The 21365-nt window shown below is 40.8% G+C and overlaps 1 protein-coding gene across 3 annotated transcripts in view; it reads right to left on the reverse strand.

The window, feature by feature from the left end:
- Nucleotides 1-314: 314 nt before the first annotated feature.
- Nucleotides 315-21365, reverse strand: part of ST8SIA5 (ST8 alpha-N-acetyl-neuraminide alpha-2,8-sialyltransferase 5) — a 68706-nt gene continuing 47655 nt past the window's right edge. For all 3 annotated transcript variants that reach the window (XM_027720003.2, XM_027720006.2, XM_027720004.2), the window contains 6 exons: nt 19634-19726; nt 17298-17384; nt 14027-14171; nt 11625-11737; nt 8131-8223; nt 315-7082 (listed from right to left, as the gene is read on the reverse strand). In XM_027720003.2, coding sequence (XP_027575804.1) covers nt 6620-7082; nt 8131-8223; nt 11625-11737; nt 14027-14171; nt 17298-17384; nt 19634-19726 — 994 coding nt within the window. In that variant the 3' untranslated portion in view covers nt 315-6619. The remainder of the gene's footprint in view (nt 7083-8130; nt 8224-11624; nt 11738-14026; nt 14172-17297; nt 17385-19633; nt 19727-21365) is intronic.

A 21365-nucleotide genomic window follows, 5' to 3' on the forward strand; every position in this document is an offset into this window, starting at 1 on the left:
GTTGTCTCTGCACAGATTGCTACTGTCAGTAAAAAATTACCTTACTGTGCCCAGATATTCTATAGGCAACAATCCAGAATATGTTCAGTGATCAAAATACCAAATTTTCAATTTGTTTCACTTTATAACCCTAAATATACTTTTACATATTTCTAAATGATGCTATATCACCATATAATTCCACAGTGGTATTATCTAGTTTTATGAACTCATTTCTATCAGCTGAGCTTCCAACTCCCTCCCCATTCAGAGACAGGGAACAGCAGAAAATACAAAATTAGATTGAAGGCACAACAAGTGGCCCAAAGATTTCCTTTCACAGGAAACTGTTAAAGTGGTTTGTTTATTCAATAGAATTAAATCATCTTTCAAACACAGTGACACAGACCAAAAAACAAAAATACCCTGATTACTGTTCTAGTTATGGCTTACAGCAATTGATAGGCTTTCTATTACAACCATAGTACAGCCACAGAAACAATAATAAGCAAAAGTTACAGGGTGTAGGCTTGACAACAGAAAGGTGAGTCAATGGATTAACATCACCATGAAACCAACATGACTGCCTGGATTTCTCCACCCTCACTGTCACCACCTTATAGAAATAAGAAACATGAAACAGCTTTATTTTCACCATAACTCAAGCTCCCCCAGCGCGAAGACACGAAGTTTTACTCCAGTATTCCCGAACTAAGGATTTTTTTTCCACCAGGTGAAAACCAGGGGCATATTCAACAGGCAGCAGCTGTTCAATATGATTTACATGGGCCAAATGCAGAGGTTTGATCAGGGACCTCGTGGATGACAACGAGGAGGGCCAAGAAATGGAGCGAAAATCATCACGTCCTGTCTCAGACAGAGCAGGGACGGTCAGTTTTCCTTGTCTTTAAGGGAACAGGCTCTAATGCACATATAAGTGTGTATCACTTGGCCAACACAAGGTTAACAAATAGGGATTAACTCAATTCTGCTTGTTTCACGGTGTTAAAACAGGGAATAACCAGAGTCTTCACAAGCCACTTGGAGCACTGGAGGTACTTCAGTGTCTTGGTCCATCAGACAGTTTCAGGTAGAACAGACAACCAGCCAACAGAGTATCTGATTTTTCTGGCTTAATTTGTCACTGTTTTACATGCTAACACATTGTACAGTGATTAGTACAGTTAAAAACATACATCAACTTACCCAAAGATCAAACACTGAGAACATTTATGGCTTCTAAATAGAAAGTCAAGCGTATTTACATCTTTCAATCCTTGAAGTGCTGAGGCAGATTTGTCTTTCTTTAAGCTTCCCACTGTGTCCCAATCCCTCATTTCTCATGTTTGTTGTATGCTCAAGGCTTTGGGGAGCATTGGAGGTGCTGACACCCTGGGATCCCAGCTCCCTCACCCTAACCCCTGGCGAACATCTGGATTTCCCTTAAGTTCATTTAAAAAAACCCAACTTTAGTAAAATTTTCAATTGAATACAATTTTTTGTTTGTTCGTTTTGAATACCATGCGGACAACACAGGGATGCCCAGCAGCCTCACCCACCTTAGACAGGATGATAATAAGACATAAAATGATAATAATCTCTGAGGGTTTTTGGGGAGAAGCAGGTTATTGGCTTGACCTACAAACATTGAAGACCTGATTTCTCATTCTACTGAAGCCAAATGCAAATGTTGTGCTGGCTTCAAAGGGAACAGGCTGCATCCTACCTTGAACACATTCATATCACTGATGAATTCCATGCTGGTATTTTAAAGCAAGCAGAAAAAACCCTATTTTCTTGATGCCTGTGATTCTCATACATACAGTCGGGTACAGAGGGCCCATGTGTAATTTCATACAGCAATTTACACTACCACGATGAAGTGCTTTGCATAGATGAGCTTGAAAAGATGACTTGATAAAATCTGGAAGGGAGAGTGACAGTCACAACACTTCTGCTTCCAGATGAGCTTGTTCTTTATGCACATTAAAAACATGGTATTGCTACTGCACCATATCTAAAGTATATTAAAAAAAATGTATCTGAAGTCAAGTGAGTAAGAAACAAGAGGCTGCTCTTTCTGCCCGTGATTAGGGCCTGTTTCTGGAGTACATCAAAATTTCCACACACTTCTCTGGATTTCAGAAAAGGCCCTACACATAAATACTGACCTCTTTATTCCTAAAAACCTCAGCCCACTCCAGAATTTCCCAGGGAGCTTGGCCCTTCAGGGATTGCAGAATTTTACTCTTCTTCACATGCTCGTGAAAGCACACTCAAATGCCCATTTCAGAGCTCTCCACGTTCACCACCCAAGCGGACAAGTGGACAATCCTCAGAGGATCAAGAAGGGCAGATTCCCTACCGTGCCACGTCTCAGTGTTTATCCACCTCGGTTTCCCTCACACACAAAACCAGAGATTGCTCCTTGCTGCCAGGGAGAGCTGAGCACGGGCAGTCCACCCACACAGCTGCGTCACTACCAGTGTTTTTGCCTTCAAGGTCTGAGCAACATATCTACTGATTCACCAAGCCCCCACAGAGTGGACTATTCTTAGAGCTGATTTCCTTCCGTTTCCTACATCTGACCATCTTGAGTGAACATCACCATTAATTTATCATCAGTCAAGCCTGCATGGGGGCAGATTTTTGGGGGACTGGAGAAGCTACCCCTGATTGCTGCAAGCTGTGAAGCTTCATCTATCATCTCTGCCATGGTATTCCACATTCCATGTTATTCAGAGCACTAAAGGCTCTGGACCAGAGTTGTGCCTGCAATCTCATATATTCCCTTCACATTGCTCTTCCCGCTGACCACAGACCTACTCCCCATGGTGTCTCTCCTCCCCAAGATCCCAGCAGGAGGAGCTGCCATGGCGTGGCTCTCCCTTTGCAATTCATGAGCTGGCTTTGACAACCCTGTTGCAATCACAGAAAATATGCTAAAATATTATAATGGCCCTATCACCATTGAATCCTTTCTGTCCAACAGCAAAGCTGGATTTCATAAATCAGAAGCAATCAGCTAAACTGTTCTGACTAAATACTTCCTTCCCTTTGATGAAAGCACTGGCAGATTCATAAGCTTCCTCTGTTGACCTGACAATAAAGTCAAAGCAATCCTAGCTATGTTTTTCCAACTGGATTTGTATTGCCAGTGTGTGCAAATCTCAGGAACTTCTTATGAGATTCTTCTAAATATGAGGAGATGGGGATTAAACTGTCATATTTCCTCCCTCCCTGTCTCAGATTTTATACCCCCGTCAACAGAGTTGGGATTACGGCTTGAGCTTAGGATGTGGTAGCAGACAGCTGACAGACTTTCTTCCTGGACAGATCAGACTTTTGTATGGGGGATTCCTCTGGGGCCTGAAGCCTTTTCTGTGGGAAAGCATGACATGCTGTGCATGTGCTTCACTTGCAGCAGACACACCTGACAGTCACTTCTTATCACTCAGCTATCCCCTTGTCCAAAGGTTAACACTGGACATTTGGAGCTTTGACCACATGGGAGAAGGGAAAACAAAATGTCCTTAAATTCAGACAAATCATTGATGTCAAAGAGCATTTTCTTATGCTCAGCACACAAAAGAATGATGGCAGAAAACAAGGAGGGTCCTTCTTTCTGCAAAAGCCCTTCTGCATATGGCATTTCTGACAAATGCCATAGTTTTGCAATCACATTTTTTAGCAACATCTGAAAAATGAATCAGAAAGTGAACATGTTGCAACATGCATTTCATCTCAAGGACTATTTTATATATATTTCTTTAATTATCTCACTGGCTTACCAATCACTCCTTATATCTAACTATACACCTATGTACACCTTCACAGACATGTCTGGGTCTGCTTCTGCAGTCCCTACACAAATAAAATACCCACTCATTTGAGTGGGAGCTCTTTTCAGATAAATGTGGCAAGATTGGGCCTTTGGTGCATACGCGCGAGTATCCTGCACACACTTTTTAAAATCATTAAAAAAATATAGTAGCTATAGATTTATAAGCAATCAAAATCTAAACACAGTAAAACTGCACTTATTACAGTGAATTTACATTGCTCATTTGTATGAAGCAAACAAAGGAAAGGAAATGTCTGTGACCCTGTAATTACAGATGAACTGTAATACAAGTTTTGCTTGTCCTTTTGTCTGTCCAAAAGGATTTATGCAACCAAAAAGAGGGATTTGCACCATTTCTGTCAACACATGGGTGCTTCTCAAGTGCTTTCCCATCTTTTTTGAAGTATCTTTTGCAAAGTGTCAGACTCCTTTCCGTTGATTTTGTTCACTTCGATCACCACAGTAAAGAAAAAATCCCTTACTAGAGAAGGTAACCTTAGCAGAGCAGCAGCAGCAAAGCAATCCTGAAGTCACTACCAGTCCCAAACTCAGGCAGGATAAGGAGTAAGGGCTCTAGGTGCCAGCTTCAGTGTCATTACTGTTGTCATAAAGCTTTAATGCACAGCAAGACGGCCAACCCGCAGGGTGTCATTGCTCTCTAAATAGCACTTTCATTACAGCACTTCATTGTCAAAGCCCTTTGCACACAAATTCACAAAACACAGCGAAGACAACGATCTCTTTTGCATATGAAACCAAGGAAACCGTTTCACCCACAGGTTCATTAGTGCGCTGCCTACTTCACAGGTAGACCGTACAGGGGGTGTTCACTAATACACAGTGTTACTCTAAGATCGAAACCACGACAACACAAACATATAAAGCTTAAGCACTGGTCCTTCACCCGCCCCTGGCTGGTGTTTCTCAAGTGAGTTCTGACACCTTTTTCAAGGATATGCGTTACTTTTAAGGTAATCAGACCTCTAGAGTGCAGTGTAAAGTTTAAGTAAATACACCCTCACGTACCATCCAGGTCACTGCTGACCACTAGGGACTTTTGAAATGGTGACCATCAGCTTTCACCTCCTTTGTGATCATTTTATCTGTAGTGTGAGCAAATTTCACAACTCTAAGCATGGCACAGGTGCTTTTAAAAGAAGCTTTGTGCATTCATACATTGCAATATCCAAGTCCAGATTTGGATTTAAACCCTCTCCCCCACACCAAAACAACAACAAAAAAAATAAAGTATCCCTCATACAGAACTTTAAACTTAAAATCCTTGATCATATATCTTGTAATCTACGTCAGACAAGACAAGGCACTGGACAACAGCCCAAGTGCTTCAGACTAAGAACTAAGACAGGGAAACTCTGTTCATTTAACTATGCCAACACATCTGAAGCAGCAATCCTTACCTTCCTGTGTGTGCAGTCACACCAGTGGGAAAGGGCAAAAACCAGCAGCGTGCTACAGCAAAATAAACTTCAGCAACCTGTAGCACCTTTTCTGCATCAGGATTTTGCCAGTTCAACTGCAGCAGAAAAACTAAGCTTGGCATAAGTGACAGAGTTACACTGATAACATTTAAAGAATACACCAGCCCTTTTACTATCCTAGTAACATTCTCAACATACATAAATGTCATGTTAAGACATCTGACATCTTGAGATGCATAATTTTAAAATAAGCATCATAATCTAAGCCACAAAATATCTTCTCTGTGTTTTAACTTCATTTCCTGACATTACTTATTACAGATACCTGAAAATGTTAACTCGGCCTGCCCAGTGACTCAACATTCAGATACTCTTACAAAGTCTTTAATAAAAATCAATGAGGAAATGTTTTTTTTTCTATCATATGCTGTGATACTTTAACCAAAAAAATCAACTTGTAAAATATAAGTATGTAGTCTCCTTGCTATTCAGCCTGAGAAAACCTTGCAGGAGTGTGAAGGAGCACGTTTCCTCAACAAGGACTCCAATCTGAAGCTGAGATGGTCTCTACAGGAGGAAGTACATACATTGCCCATGGGATAGCTAGAAGGAAAGCATCATAGACAAGGAGAAAGAAAACACGATCAAGCATAGGAGAACAGAAATATATGACACAAGAAGGAAGAAGAAAGAAACTCTAAAACAATATCACAACATGATTCACACAATTACCTGTTGTTGTGAATGGGAGTTTAACATTCTGTTCTATCCTGGCTGAAAAAATTCATAAAGTGATTTTGTTTATTCCTAATACATCTATTTGCTATTTTTGAACAACACTTTGTGACAATACATAACAAAGATCTTAAGTTATATATCCCCATTAAGCTATACTGCTAAAGAGTATTTTCAAAAACCTAAATGCCAGAGAGCAGTGCTCTCAATAAAACCTGACAATGCCCCAAGGTACTCGATTCAGAAACCTATGTAAAGTCATACAGTCTACTCTGAAATTCTCCACCACTGATTTTCCTCAAAAGTTTGGTGCTTTTCTTGATAGTGAAATGATAAATATATTAATGTGCTCTGTTTATCCCTAAATCTATTGGAAATGTGCTTCTTATCTGACTTGCTTTCCAGGGCAGTGTGTACCCTGGGGCACAGGAGTTTTTCTCCTCCTACACTATTACGGACCCAACTCTGCTTGCAGGAAAGATGCTGGTATCCTAGATCCTATGGGATGCAATGCCTTGAGGAAATTTATATCAAACAATTATTGCATAATCTCCATGTGTAATAAAACCTCCTACACCATACACAGGCATCGAGTTCCCGTTACACTTTCCCAGTGTCCCTGTCAACTGCAGGTCCCCGTGTGAACCCGCAGGATCCCCTTGCTGTGCATGTGGAGGAAATTGAATATTTCTGAGGGCATGGCGTGAAAGCCGGGTCGGGGCTTCACGTTGTCGTAGTAGTGGTGAGTTATAAAAATCCCTGAGGGGTTCATGGGGAAGGCCCAGAAGCCGAAGAGGTGGACCTCTTCGCAGAGCTCCAGGGCAGCAGTCACCAGGATCAGCCCGGTGCTGACCCGCTTGGCCCGCACCCCTTGGCCGAGCCAGTAGCGCGAGACGTTGATGAGATACTGGGGGTGGAAGTAATAAACAGCCTGCTGGGACTCGAAGTCGTCCAGGACGTATTTGACCCGGATGGACACATCTGTGTTGCGGGTGTTGTAGAAAGCCGGCAGCAGCACGGACGCGTTCTCGTACACCTGCAGCACGTCGTAGAAGGGCTTCCTCCACTTCTCCAGCTTGTGGAATCTAGAGGGGGGAGAGGGTGTGAGGGACGGTCAGTCAACACCCAACACAAAACCAAACCTCCAGTGGGCTTTTGCCACAGTGGGCTTTTGCCACAGTGTTTCTGATGCCCAGGTAATCGAAGTGGTGTTTCGGTTGCCGAGGGGAATTTGTTTAGATCTGTAGCTGCGGCATCAGTGTGAAATGTAGGGCAAAAAATTCAGGGGATGAAAAAATTCATCCTGTGCTCTCTTTTGGCTATAAATTCATTAAACAGCGGGAAAACCTTGTAGACATTTCTGATCATGTCTCACTTCTCATTTTATTGTTAGACATATGTCATTCTTCCAAGGTGTGGAGCACCTGGATGGTGCACTATGCAGTACAGAGCTGTATAGAAACACCAAAGCTAGCAAACACCAAAGCTAGCAAATGTCTAAATGTCCAACTTTAACATTTAAAATAAATCCAACATCAAACAACTGATTTTTTGTTACTTGAGAAAAGAAACACATTCCCCCCATAGGAAAGGAAAGCAGTAATTAGCCCCATGGCCCCAAACCTGTCAGTAAGGTGGCAATAGGTTATTAACAAATTTTAAATTGAAATCACCCAGCCAATCCTGGCCACAAAGTTTAACTGACATTTCTTTAAAATGTATGACAATGTCTGTTACTTTATTTACTTGGTGATCTTTAAAGTCTTTTCCAGCTTTAACAACTCTGGTTCTATAATTTAAGTTGCTAAATTTAATTTAAGATTCTATAATCTAGTTGCTTCCACCCTGAATGTTTCTAAGATGTTTGCCTGGGGCTTGTAAACATGGCATAAGACTTCCAGGAAAAGGATGCCTCTGTTGTTTTAATTTTAGCTCATGACCTTTCCTTTTCTATCATCAAAGTGCAGGTTTAAGTGTTTAACACGTTTCTACAAGTTGTTACTTATTCCATATACTGAATAAATTACATGCAGAATTTAATGTATGATTCATAGTGTCAATTTAAAGTAATATTTGGGGAAAAAATTCTCCATAACAGTTAAAAGAGATGAAAATACAAAAAGCAGAAACAACCTCTCAGTGATTATACTGGGATTGACAGTCACGACATCCGTCTTTACCCCAACGTCCATGAAGTATTTCTCAGATATAGGAGGCAAATTGCATCTATAAAGGAAAGAAATCAGTAAGACAGTTAAAAAAAAATTCCTTGAACCTTTTCAGGACTAGAAAATAGAATTGATTTCAGCATTTCTGCCAAGTAGCAAATCTAGAAGCGTATTGGGGATTTAAAATTGCATCAGAACCTGTTGATACCCAAACTGTGCAGTAAAGTAACAAGTTCTTGAGGGCTGTATGAAGACCTCTTCTCTTCCGCCAGCCTGTGAAAGATGATCCCTTTTTGCAGATGTAGCCAATGCTCATTTTGCTTCCTTAATAGCAGTTTACCTATTTACTCTAGCATTTTAGGATGAGAAATGGGTTGAAGCCCCAAGGCCAATCAGCCAGTAAAATCAAAGGTTTGCTCAGCAATAGCTGTTTTCAATAATTAATAAACTGTATCTATAACATCGCTTTTAACATGCTTTGGTTTATACCTAAGAGGATTTAGGGGAAATGTTCCACAAGAGACAAATCAATCCAGTCCTAATTAACCCAAAAGCATCTGCTTCGCTTCCTTTTGCATTTATAAGCATCTCCCAGCGAAGTGCAATAGCAGGAATTCTGACTGTACAGGTTCACCACGGGACATCAAACCTATTAGGAGCAAACTTGTGAAGATTTGCAAACCTTGATTTTGCCCAGCTTCCTTTCACCTTGGCCTTGTCCCAGATACATCATCTCACAAAATTTAGAGCATCCCTCAAGAGATGCTGAAGTTACTGAAACACACACACATGAACTATCACACAGGCTTGACTTCCACAGGAAACACAGCTGAAAAAAAAAGCCTCAGAGACAAAACATGTGGCCTGACAAGTAGTTTTACACCCAGTTTAAGCTAGTGTAAGGTACTGACATTTTGAAAACTTTTTGAAGTGAGCTACAGGCCTCAATAAAAGCCATCATGGTAAAGATCCCTACATCTCAAAAATAGTGCTTGATTCACAAAGTTCTCCATATTTCTGAAGATCGTGGCTGAACAAGAGAAAATTGTGAAGGTATTTAGGGTAAGAGATGCTTAGCGTTTTCACATTACCACAGTTCAGCTGTCAGGATGATTTCTCAGTCAAAGGGAGAGGGCAAGCACAAAAATCCTTCAAAATCCTTCTGAGACTCAAGAGGTTCACATCTGCCTTCCAGAGAGTCCCTCTTTATCAGGTCAGAGAATTTTTTTTTAGCTATCTTTCTCAGAGGTAGTGTTATTTCCAGCACTTTTCTCTGCTAGGTCATGCAACATTTTTCTGAAGTCCTCCAGCATCCTCAGTTCCACCTAGCACTGGGCACTGTGACCATTTGAAGAAGGGTTTTCAAATAATCAGCTTCAATACTTTTAAACAGTAAACTCCCACCAGGACTAAGAATGACTGATTTTTTTGGAAGTGGTAATTCCTTATAAAAACTATAAAGTCTGCATAAACTGTATATTTTTTTTGATAACACTCCAAAAATTCACCCCAACAAAGACAGCATCTCTAAATGCACCCAGTGTTTCCTCACAGAGCTCTGCTCTGGCCAGTAGATGGAGATAGACAATAACTACTAGTAACTGCAATTCTTGTGTGTATTGTATATATTCTACTGTACTACAATTAACTGCTTTCAGAATTCATTTCATAGAACAATCTGGGTTGCACCCTGCTGGCCACAAGCTTCCTGACAAGAAAAGATTCCCCCAGGTGTCCTGAAGGTGTTGCTGAGTGTTAGTCATGCTCCTTGTGAAATATTTCAAAGAATTATTTCATTGGTGATCAAGATGACGATTCCTGATAGTTTGATGGACTGATGCCTGGAAAGCAGGTGTGTTCAGACCCAACCCTTTACTTTAAAACTGAAGTCAGCAGATCTTGAGTTTTAAAACACTGTCACATCTTTGTGCATAATCCACATATTTTGGAGATAGATAGTGAACCAGGGGTTTCTTTTGCACTAGTAGTGATGTATTTATTCATATTTCAGTTCTACCTAGACCTCTACTTAATTAATTACTATTAACAAATACAACTCAATTTCTAAGTTCTGTAATCATCTGCTCTTTTTTTTTTATCAGTTTCGGTACCATTCAAGGAAGAGTAACAGTGGTAAGAAAGGGACTTTCATTAGAAGTCCTTAAATGTAAATTATGAGATTTTTTTGATGTCCATTTTTCTGCTTCAGCTTAAAAACTTGTCATCTCCATGTGTAACATGCACTGCTCCTTTCTGATATACTGAGAGCTGTGATCCAACACAACATCTACAATAACTATTTAAACTGTGTAGGGTACACCAGGCTTTTAAGAAGCAAATTATGTGAAACTTGAACTCTTCCACAGACTCTTTTTTTTTTCATCAAAAACTAAGACAATAATTTTCTATAAAGTTGGAATGAGGCAAACACAAGGGTCTGAAAACAATGAATACTGAAAGTAGGACCTGCAAAATTTTGTAACTAATGTGATGTCAAATTAAATTAAGACTGCAATGAGCCAAAACCTGAACTAATTTTTGGTGGTATGAAGTCAGAGAAATTAATTGTTTTGTTCACAGTTATTCCAAACTGACAACAACACACCCAAGATCAGAAAATAGGCCAACAGAAATAAAGAGATTGTTCTTCTCTCCAAAACAGGTCGTGAATCTTTGAGCTAGCGGTCATATGCCATGACCCAGCCAAAGAGCTTAACAGGATTTAGAAAGGGATTAGTCATGCATATGAATAATAAAAAAAAAAAAATCTTTCTCATATATATTAAGGATTACAAAATTGCTGCTAGGCTCCGTTATCCAGGACCAGCAGTTGAGGGACATCCCACTTCATGCAAAACCTGGATGACTCCACATATAGAGGGGAACACAGCAGGAAGACACTCAACTGTCGAAGTTATTCCAGTGTCTCTGCACACCTTGGATTGATTATTGATTACTGTTATTGATAACCCCTGTTATCCAGCACCTGAGCTCTGCACCACTTCAGAAACACAATTCTGAGGCACGTGAGCTGCTAGCTATTAACATCTGGCCAAGCAATAGAGGCTGTGCCTCTGTTTCAGATCTGCCCCAGTAAACCATGGCCAGGTTCACAGGACACTGCTCATAGGCTAATGTCCATGGAAAGATAAATCCATGGCCTGAGTGACAGGGGCCATCCTGAAAGAGGACATCAAACTTTGTCAACAAGTCAATTATTAACTCCATGGAGTTAGGGAGAAATAATTCCCTAAAGCATAATTTTAAAATAAATATGGTGAGCTGTTTTGTTGGGATTTTTTTCTGAAACATGGCCTTTTGTGCCAGAAGCAGGCTTGATACAGCCAATTCAGAAAATCCCCTGTTTCCAAGTGAGAAAGAATAGCTTTGGATTGCTTTATTTGTCATTAGAACAGGCAAGAAAAGAAAAAAAAAGAAAAATGGAGCAGTGGTGGTTACCGAAACACGAAGTCTGCACTGTCAATCTCCCGGCCACATCTGCTGTTCTTCAGAATTCCTCCATTCCCAACCACTGCACACCTCTTAAACTGGGAGCGGTGGTACGGCATGTCCTGCAACAGCACAACAAGGAAACAGTTAAAAAGCCAAAAACCACGGAGGCGACAGGTCTCTTTCCTGCTTTTTCCTTTTTTTTTTGGTGCACCTTGCTGCAGGTGCATTGATCATAGGATGCTGACACTGGTTCTGGGGTGCAATATTCCCGTGCTGTATGTGAACGGATGGGATTGTTTGCTGTGTGATTCAAGACAGCATGGGCCACTAACCCAGATGAAAAAAAGAAAAAAAAAAAAAAAAGAAAGAAACAATAGCTTGCTCTCTTCCTAAATTGAATAATGGAAGGAGTACTTTTAGGCACTTGCTTTCCTCTATTTGGTTTCCACACGAGGGCATGAACCATGAATTAGTGAACCCCAGGCATTGTTTTCTGAGCTGCCTGCAAACTTCTCGCTCCTCAGGCTCTATGTCCTGCTTTTGAGAAGCCTGCACACAGAGTTCCAGAGCAGCCAGGAAAACACAAGAAGTCTGACAGCACACTACAGCCATTTGTCAGAAAACAGCCCAAATTTTAGTGCTTACTATCAAAAATTGTACTAACAGTATTAATGGTCATGAATTAACATTTGTATTACCAGCACTAGAACCTTTGGTCAGATACTTCTTTGGACTTGTTGCAGGAGCATCCCTCGTCTTTCTGTAATCTTTGGGCAAAATTCTGCCCTCACACACACACATGCAGCTGCTGCTGGAGCCAGAGAGAGTGAAAAATCACATCCTGGGAACAAACTGGGCTGTTAGGGTGAGAGGGCTGCGATGCAGAGCCTCGCCTGCTACACCTTATGAATATGTAGAGATGTGCTTATATAAGCATGAGAGTGCTCGTTTTGGTACATACATATTTTATCAATAATTTCATTACCACGAACTACAGAGGGATGCAGTGGTGGCTTGACATTTCTAGGTGATTATTCCCAGGATCTTTCCACGGCATTCATAAGCCATGAGGCAAAAGGGCATGCAATTACACCTGCCTGAGAAAAGCAGCAGCTGCCTGGCAGAGAGGAAATATAGAGCTGTCTGCGCTTTGTGCAGCAATCTCTTAACACAAAATGCCTCAGCAGCTCTGAAAGAGAAGTCAGAAGCCAGGTGTCTGTGCTCAGCACAAGGCTCCTGCCTTCCCAGTGTTGCTCCTGTGTTTTCAGCCCTTTATCATCTATATTTGCCACGCTGCAGCCCTGCTCTAATGCAGTGGGGTGGCTTTGGCCACATAGGTGCTGCCCTGTGAATCCCAAAGGCATTTTGGTACGTAATAAAGCCTCCAAAGCATCCTCAATCCTACCTGGATAAACACAACAGCAGCTATAGCACACTGCTAGCAAAAGTGTAGGCGTTTAGTCTTTCATGCAATCAGCTGCATAATCAGGCAGGGTTTTGAGGATAATACTCCTGGACTTAGATGTGCCTGTTTTTTGGATGTCTCCAGATGCCAAAGTGCTTTCCTGGATCCAAGCCTTTCCTCTGCTTCAGCCCCAGTCCCCCATGTGCACATTTAGGTAACGGCACTACCCTTACCTCTTAGCTCAGAAGGCAACTGGATTAAAAGTGGTTAAACCCTGAAGGGCAAGTTCAATGGCACAAATCTAAGTACTTAACCTGAATGTTTGTCTGATTTCATTTATCCCCTCCAAATACCCCACTGTAAATTGATGAGGTGTGCCCATGATAAATCAGCAGCCACATAAGCCCATTCCTGTGCATCAGTCACTATGTGCAGTGGGAATTGCCCACTGCTTATAACCTTGAATGGCCCTGAGGTCAAGGATTACTTGCTAAAAATGTTTTGGCTAATCCTTTTACATTTCATAATTTATAATTTATTATTTGTATTTTTAAACAATATATTTAAAAATTGTGCAGCCTGTTCACGGATAATCTGCAGATGAAAATAGGTTTAAAAATAGTCAATCTTTTTGAATATGAATTATAAAATAATCATGCCAAAAAGAAATGTGGGTCTACCCCAAATGGTGGATTTATTATACATGAAAATTGTACTCTGAAAAGTTCTGACCGGTAAGTGTCTCTCTATTCAGCTTTCTTAAGTCACTTCATTAGCTACTTTGCTCCTAGATCAGCAACACTATGCAGGAAATTGTATATATTGCAGATGACCACTAAAAAAATAGGATGGTTGGCTAAAATATTGTATGAGAAAGAAACATTTTCAAAGTATAAGCAATGAATTTTGTAGAAATGTCAGTCAGCTGCTAAATGCTTGGCTACAGGATAGTGTCTAATGCAGCAAGTATAGTGAAGTTGATTCTGCAAATGGGCAGAGGCACCTTTGGAAACATTTTGAAGATTTCTTGGTTGATATGGAAGATTCCACTAGTGTCCACTTCATATTTCAGTTTAGTTCCCAGGGGAGTGTTTTTCTGGGTGGTGAACAGAAAGGCAGGGGCATTGCAACACCTCGACAGAGTAGACCTGTGAAATGAAAAAGAGAGAAATAAGATTAAGGAGCTGAAGGCATGATAGAGGATCTGCAATTGCTGTTACTCCTAAAAAGGGCTTTTTCAGCAAAAAGAAACATTTTAGCTGTAGGAGGGGTAAGATGGTGCTTTGCCGGATTTTCCTTCAGCAAATTTTGGATTTGGTGAAATTTTCCTTGATTGAGAAAATTATGGGGGGGGGGGGAAAGAGAATAAATGAGACGTGCATCTGTCTGTCCTAGGCTGTGGGAAATACATGTGGAAATTCTGCCCTGCTCCAGTACCTAAAGCTGAGCTTCTGCCCCCAATATCCTGGGGACACCACCTTAAAAAATTAGGCCTTTCTGCTTTAGAGATCTTCCACACTTTGCAAATTATATTCTCATCACTGGGCAGGAAGTGCAGGGGCTAAAGAGTTCATCTGGGGATGTGGATGTTTGGCAGGGCAGGTACTTAAACACAGAAATATCTGAAGGCACTGCCCCACTTACCAGACTACTGTGGGGCACAGCAAACTTTGAGTGCAAAAAAAGCTTTTAAAGGTCTTAGTTTTGCCTTTGGTCCAGCATATGTGCATTAGGAAGATGATGTGGCTCTGACAGGTGGGTGGGTGCCAGGCAAATTGGTCATGGCTGTGACTCCAAAATCTCAGACAAATGGCCAAAATTTTCTGTGTCTCTGGGACAAAATCACAGGTATTCTGATGCAAACAAGAACCGCATGAAATCCCAAAAATGGGAATTATGACATGAGAGAAAAAACATTCAGCTCTGAGCCCTTTACCACGTTTCTTATGAAACTTAAATAGGAAAAGCAGCTTTCCAAATAGGGTTCCATTTCTTAGCTCCCGTCTTTCCCTGAATGCTTTTCTTCTATTACTGGTGGAACTGAAAGCCCTGACTTCAGGTCCCTCTTATTCCAGAGACAGTTTATTTCCCAGTCAGTGCATTTTGGGCTTTTAATGAAAAATACATGTCATGGCAAATGCACAAACATGAAGACAAAGCCAAATGGCTCTCAAATAACCTAGATTAAATACCTTGCCTCTAGGGTGTGTGGCCTCATTATGAGCTGAAAAAATAACCCAGTCTTCTTTACGGGCTCTGTTACAAGCACCAGAAAGCAAATACAGAATTATGCAAATATTTCAGTGATGTCCAATTACTATTATGTACTTGACTCATGTGGAATGACACAATATGATGATCAGATCAAGGCAGCAAATGAGACTGTATAAGTCAGTGAATAATCTCTAACAGCAAAATTACTAAATAATTACAAGCAAGTATTGAAATTAAGTTGTGATATTTGGGATGTGAAAAAAACTCTTTATTGGTTCTGCATTAAGGAATGGAAAGAGATGTTGTTCCATGATGACCAGTTGGTTTTCCAGAGTCACATTCCTTAATGCAAATGTCTGATATCTGATGGAGGAAGAGGCTCAATGAAATTGCTTTCCCTAGTCTTCAGATATAAACACTAGCGTGATTTTTGTGCTTCCTCCCTCCCTGCTGCTTAAGTAGCTACCATTTAACTTCTGTTGGATTCTTCCCATCTCACCAGATGGTCCAGAACTGGCAAAGTTCAAAATCCCACAGCTCAGAGCTGTTATACCTTTCAGCCTCCTACTAGCCAACCTCCAAACTCAGAGACTTCGGTCTGGATTTGAGAGGCTGCAGTTCCCCCACACACTCACACACCCAAGTCTCTGTCTCATTGCACAGGAATGAAATAGACTTTGAACACTTTTTTTGTTTTGTTTGGTTCTCATGACTACCATGATTGGTGTTCCTGGAACCAGCTCACAAGGGCTAGGTTACACCTAGGTGCCAGTGGGGGTTTCTGATGCGGCGATACATCAATCTCTCCTCTTTTTCTCTTCTCAAAATCCATTCTCTTTTTTCTCTCAGTGCACAGGGAGGAGAGGAGTTCTTTGTTTAACGTGCTGGTGTTGGTGGCCTCAGATAGACTGATGCTCCTCCTGTCCTGATGGTCTTTATATAGTCCCTTGCCATTGCTCCCACCACTGCACTGGTCCCATACCTCTTCACACCTCAGCGTGCTCCTTGCACTCTGGGAACAATCATTACTGCTCTTACTCCAAGCTGTCTTTAAGATAATGAGCTGTAATCTTGAGTGGCTCCTCTCTTCAAAACAGGCTCTGATAATTGCCCACACCAAGTAATTTCCAGAAAAAAATATAGTAAAATATCTGTAAAAAATTTATGGGCGCAGATCACATTGGAAAACCTCCTGTGTGCCTGGAACTAACAATGTTATTTTTAAAGATGTCAGTGACTAACTCAGCACATGCATTCTCACATTCTCTCATTAACTCCTGACAGCTATTTCCTGGAATCATGCAAAAGAATTTGGGATAGAGCTGGTGGCTTTATTCTAAACAACAGCTCTGAATTGTACCAGTGGCTTACAGACTACACAAATATGGCACTTCAATATATCAATATACAGCATTCAAAAATTGTTTTGGCTCTTTTCTACTATTTCCCTCACAAGATCAGTTTCGAAAGCTGTATCTTGAGAGGATCATGGGGGACCTTCAACAAAGACAAACTCACAGGAAGGAAAACAGAGTTCTTCAGAAACAAACTGAGAGGTCCTGGGAAACAGAAAAAAATATGTAGGTAGCCTGTGAATAATAGCTGAGAAGCCAATTAAAAAAACAAAAGGAAGTCATAAACAAGGTCTGACAATGCCTGAAACACCACAGAAGAAGTCCAATTTTAATATTTTGTCAGTCAAATTTGCAGTATCAATAATTCTAGCCTTCCAGATCACCACAGAGTTAGGTTGATGTATTAGGTGCAGCCATTAAGGCTTGTCTCCATCCTCACTTCTGCCTGAATCATACCTGTAAATACCAAATTCCTTGCCTTTCATTGAAGACTCTTCCACATGACAGAAAAGCATACTTTTATCTTGCTGTTGACATTTCAAAAGTAGGAAAAAAGTCCATATTTATTCAAAAGGACGGTACCCCAAGAGCTAGTGTTATAATAGTTACTCTTGTTATCCATATGAAGGTTTGATCTCTCTACAGGAAGCTAAACTCAAACTGAAGTATGTTTTACTCAGTCTCACTAATGTGGACCATTCTTACTTGAATAAATTGGCTTCTGTGACATTCATCTCCCATTTGCACATCTGTAGGTTCTTCCATCTGTCGAACAATTCAGTTTGTTTCACCCTAAAAGATAAAATGAAAAGAAAAATAAAAATTCAGTTTATTAGAACGGCTTCTTTTCCTAAAACAGCTGCAGGCAGGGTACCATGCTGTTGGCTTTTGACCAGTCAGCCTAGCTGGTACAAAATGTGTCATTTTTATTTGTTTTTTTTTTTCTGCTCAGACATAGCCACTCTTAGCCACATGTACACAGGTTTGGGAGTGATTTCTGTTCCCTGATTTGCTTTCTCAATTTCTCCAGGATAAAAAAAAAAAAAAAAAAACACAAAATTGACCAAGAAGCACCTACTCTACCAAAATCTACTGGGAAGCCAGTGAGGGTCTGACAACTGGGTTTGGATGGGGGGGAGGGGGGGAAATTGCATCTCTCAGAAGGGCCCAGGAGGGGGTATTGGGAAAGAGGATACATTAGGCCAACTATGCCTGAGTTTCAGAGAGTTTAACTTAATCCATGAGGTCCTACAGCATGGCACTGTAGGTAGACTTATTTTCTGAACTGCAAGAGCACACACGTGGGGATAGGCATCTGTGATGGTAAGAGGACATGAAAAGTTCTTTACATAAGGAACTCTCCCTCTTCTTCTCTTAATCAATGTACCTGCAGTCACGTTAGAAAATGAGACTCCTATTTCTACTAGGCTGATACAAGATGGCATATTTTTTGGTGATATCGCCAATTCCAGCCACTCCTGCCTTAAAGCTCATATATAGCCTTCTGTATTTGGACAACAGAGATAAAGAAGGCCTTGCAAATATCTAGAGGGAGGGAGCAACTGCATAATTTTGCTAAGAAATTTGGAAGTCTGTGATTTCTTCTAGACTGGTAAGTCTTAATTAGTTCTCTTCAGGCTTGAGGGCTTTGAATATTTGAATAAAGCAAAGAGTTTTAAGATAATTATATATTTAGAGTGAGTAGAACTTAGGATTTCCCAGGCTGTGGAAGTTACAGGAAGGAATTAGGTCATATTGTACTTTCTGTAGCCCACCAGAGCACATTAACTTGGAAATCTTCCATTACCATAAGGTCTGACTCTGGAAATGTAGCACATTAGAAGCAAGAACGTCAGTAGAGCCCAGCATAGTAAGAGAGCTTAGTGTCAAATGGCATCTACTGCAGAAGTAAGGATAAATCCATCTGAACAGGAGCCCACTACCTCCCCTGGGCCATTGGATAAGATGAAGAAAAATGAGCAATTCCCTGTGCCCTCTGATCAGTGTGCAAAAAAAAAAAAAAAAAAAAAGGCAATTCAAAACTCCCCATCTTCAGCAGAGCACTGGCAGAGGTGTGACATTCTCACCCCTTCCATTTATTTTTAAGCACTGCAAGTCAGCAAGCAGTGCGAAGTGTGTTACTCGTGTATCCTTCATCCAGTACCAAACACGGAAGGCAAGGACATAACCTACATTTTTCTGTGCACAAAGTCAGTGAGGGAGACATGTCCAAAATCGTGCAGACCTGGAGCAACAAACTGTATTTTCTGAAGCCTTGACTGCAGAATGTTGTGTCCAATAAGTTCCATTGGCAAACTCACTTCCCTCCCCCCCCCCGCCTCAGTTCCATTGCTATGGTTTCACAGACACATCTCATTCAACTAATTTGTTTCCTGATCTACTTACAGGACCACAAAGCACAAATTATAGGGTTTTGCTGTTGCTCGAGTAACATTTTCCTTTCTACTGAGGTTTATGCAGTTGTGAAACTCTCTGCAGCTTGAGGAGGTCAAAAATACAAATGGTCTCGGAAAATATCTAAGTAAATTAATAGAGAAGTCTGTTGTCCACTCTGATTACTGAAGTCTGGACTCCATCTGCCACTCCACAAGTCCCCATGCCAATATTTATTATCAGGAAGAGCTGATCTTTTTGCTTCCTTTCTTAGCCTTCATTGCTGGCCACTGTCAGTGATAGACCCTTGAGCTAGAGGGACACTTGCTGTGAGTCAGTCTGGCTGCTCTTACTCTTCAATTACTGGAAATATGGTATTATAAACACTGTATTTGACTCCAAACAGTAACACTGAGTCTGACCAAAATGTCTCAATGTGTGGGAAAAGCCTCCATTTTTCTCAAATGGACCTTAGGTCAAATCCAAATGCTGCTTGCACATGTAAGAGAATCTCAGGAATCCCTGCTGAGATCCCTGTTGATGGGATCTCCTGAGCCTTGCATCTTTCGATAACGTCATTATAAGTTATCATTTTTCATATCCTGCCTGAAAAGTAACCTTTTTAGCAAGCTTTGGTTCATACTTACATTGACAAAACCTTCACCTCAATGATGTCCTGCCGTAATTCCAGGCATTTGGTAGAGTTGTATTCCAAAGGCCCTTCATAAAACTCAAAATACCTGAAGAAGAACAAAGAAAGATACCATAAATAAGGCTTAGACTGGAATTCTTGTCTTGCACATCAACAAAACTTTGCTGAATATTGTCATTTATGATTTTTGCCTAACTTGAGACTACACTGCTTGGCTCATGGGCAGGTTATTCCTTCACGGGAGACCACACATGTCATTGCTGACTGTAGAACAGTCACCCATGTCCAGTTTGTCCATCCCTACAGGAGTTCATCCGTCCTGTGGTTCCTGTGATCACCAAGAAGGACCAGCTACCTTTTCCAGCAGTCAGCACTTGGCAGCTGGAACTGATCACTTATGGAGCACTGTTTCCATCTTTTGGGTGCCTGAATGTGCTAAGAGATGAAAAAAACAGTACCATAAGTGTTGTTCTTGGGTGGAAAGCAAAGTGCTAATGGTGTATCCTGTCTATGGAGACTATTCCATGGCAATTGAGCCTTTCATTAGGATTTAGCCTTTTGCTACATTTGGAAGGGAAAGGAGCCAGGGATTTTCTTCTAAAAAAATTTTTTGAGAAGGAAAGGATTTGAATGCTCAGAGACAGTACAAACAACAGTGTTATTCTTAATTAAAATATAAGCATAAATCTTTACTTTTTTGGTTAATTTTTCTGCCTTAGACATTGGACTGGAGTGAAGGGGAAACAAAACACAGTGTTTAGGGGCAAGAGAAAGCTCAGGTTGTCCAGGGAATTCAATGGGTCTGTATTGAAAGAGCAAACAAGATTTAGGATTTAAACCAAGCTCTGTATCAGTTTCACCACTTATCATTAGACATCTGGATTAAAACCTAATTCCTAAAGCCTGTACATTCCCATGCAGCAGTTAAGGGGACAACTAAGAAACAAGAGAAGATGACCAGGAGAAAAAGGTATTATGAACAAGGCTAGAGCAAGTTCTTTTGATGGATCCTTGAAAATCTTGGAATTTGTGAGTCCCTAACTATCCCAAACTATCTTTTGAATTTTCAATAGGAAATAAAAACACAATGTTCTTGGGAGAGCATTATTTAAGCCACAGCTGGAAATGCAATGTTTTGTGTCATTGTAAAATAACATCAAAATTTGTGTTTGACCCAAACATATGTGCTCAGTTCTGCATCCTTGAGTAGGAAAGCCTTGTTAGTTTCCTCAGTAGTTCACCTTTACAGTTAATATTAGAATTTTCGGGGATCCAAAATTGATCTGTTCTGGAGAAGTGCTAAGCACTCACATCTCCATGGGGAACTGTAAAAAGAGAGACTGTCCAGGCATCTCCAGCAGGGCCTCCAAAGGCCAGAGGCATCTAAAATCAAGCAGCTTCTGAATTTTGCTTTTTAAGTTGATCCAGAAATCAATGTGATAAAGCAAGGAAAAAAGAAAACTCACAAAAAGGAGAAAGGGACTATAGTGTGTGACTGGAAAAAGTCCAAGAGCCTCCCAAAGCAATCTGCTGGTAACTGGGAACATTTCTATCCTGTCAAATGCTGCTTTAGGAAGTGTCTCCTTCACCTCTCCCTGAGGTTTCCACTACCTCAGCTTTGCTAAATCCGCAACCAACCAATTCTGTGATCCAGTGAGGGGCAAAACCCTTGAAAATGAAAAGGGAAAGCCCATATTTAAAAGGTAGCAGGAGGAGAAAAATGAATT

The sequence above is a fragment of the Pipra filicauda genome, unplaced genomic scaffold, assembly GCF_003945595.2.
Source record: "Pipra filicauda isolate LSUMZ 115617 unplaced genomic scaffold, ASM394559v2 scaffold215_size1667880_pilon, whole genome shotgun sequence".
NCBI classification, from domain to species: Eukaryota; Metazoa; Chordata; class Aves; order Passeriformes; family Pipridae; genus Pipra; species Pipra filicauda.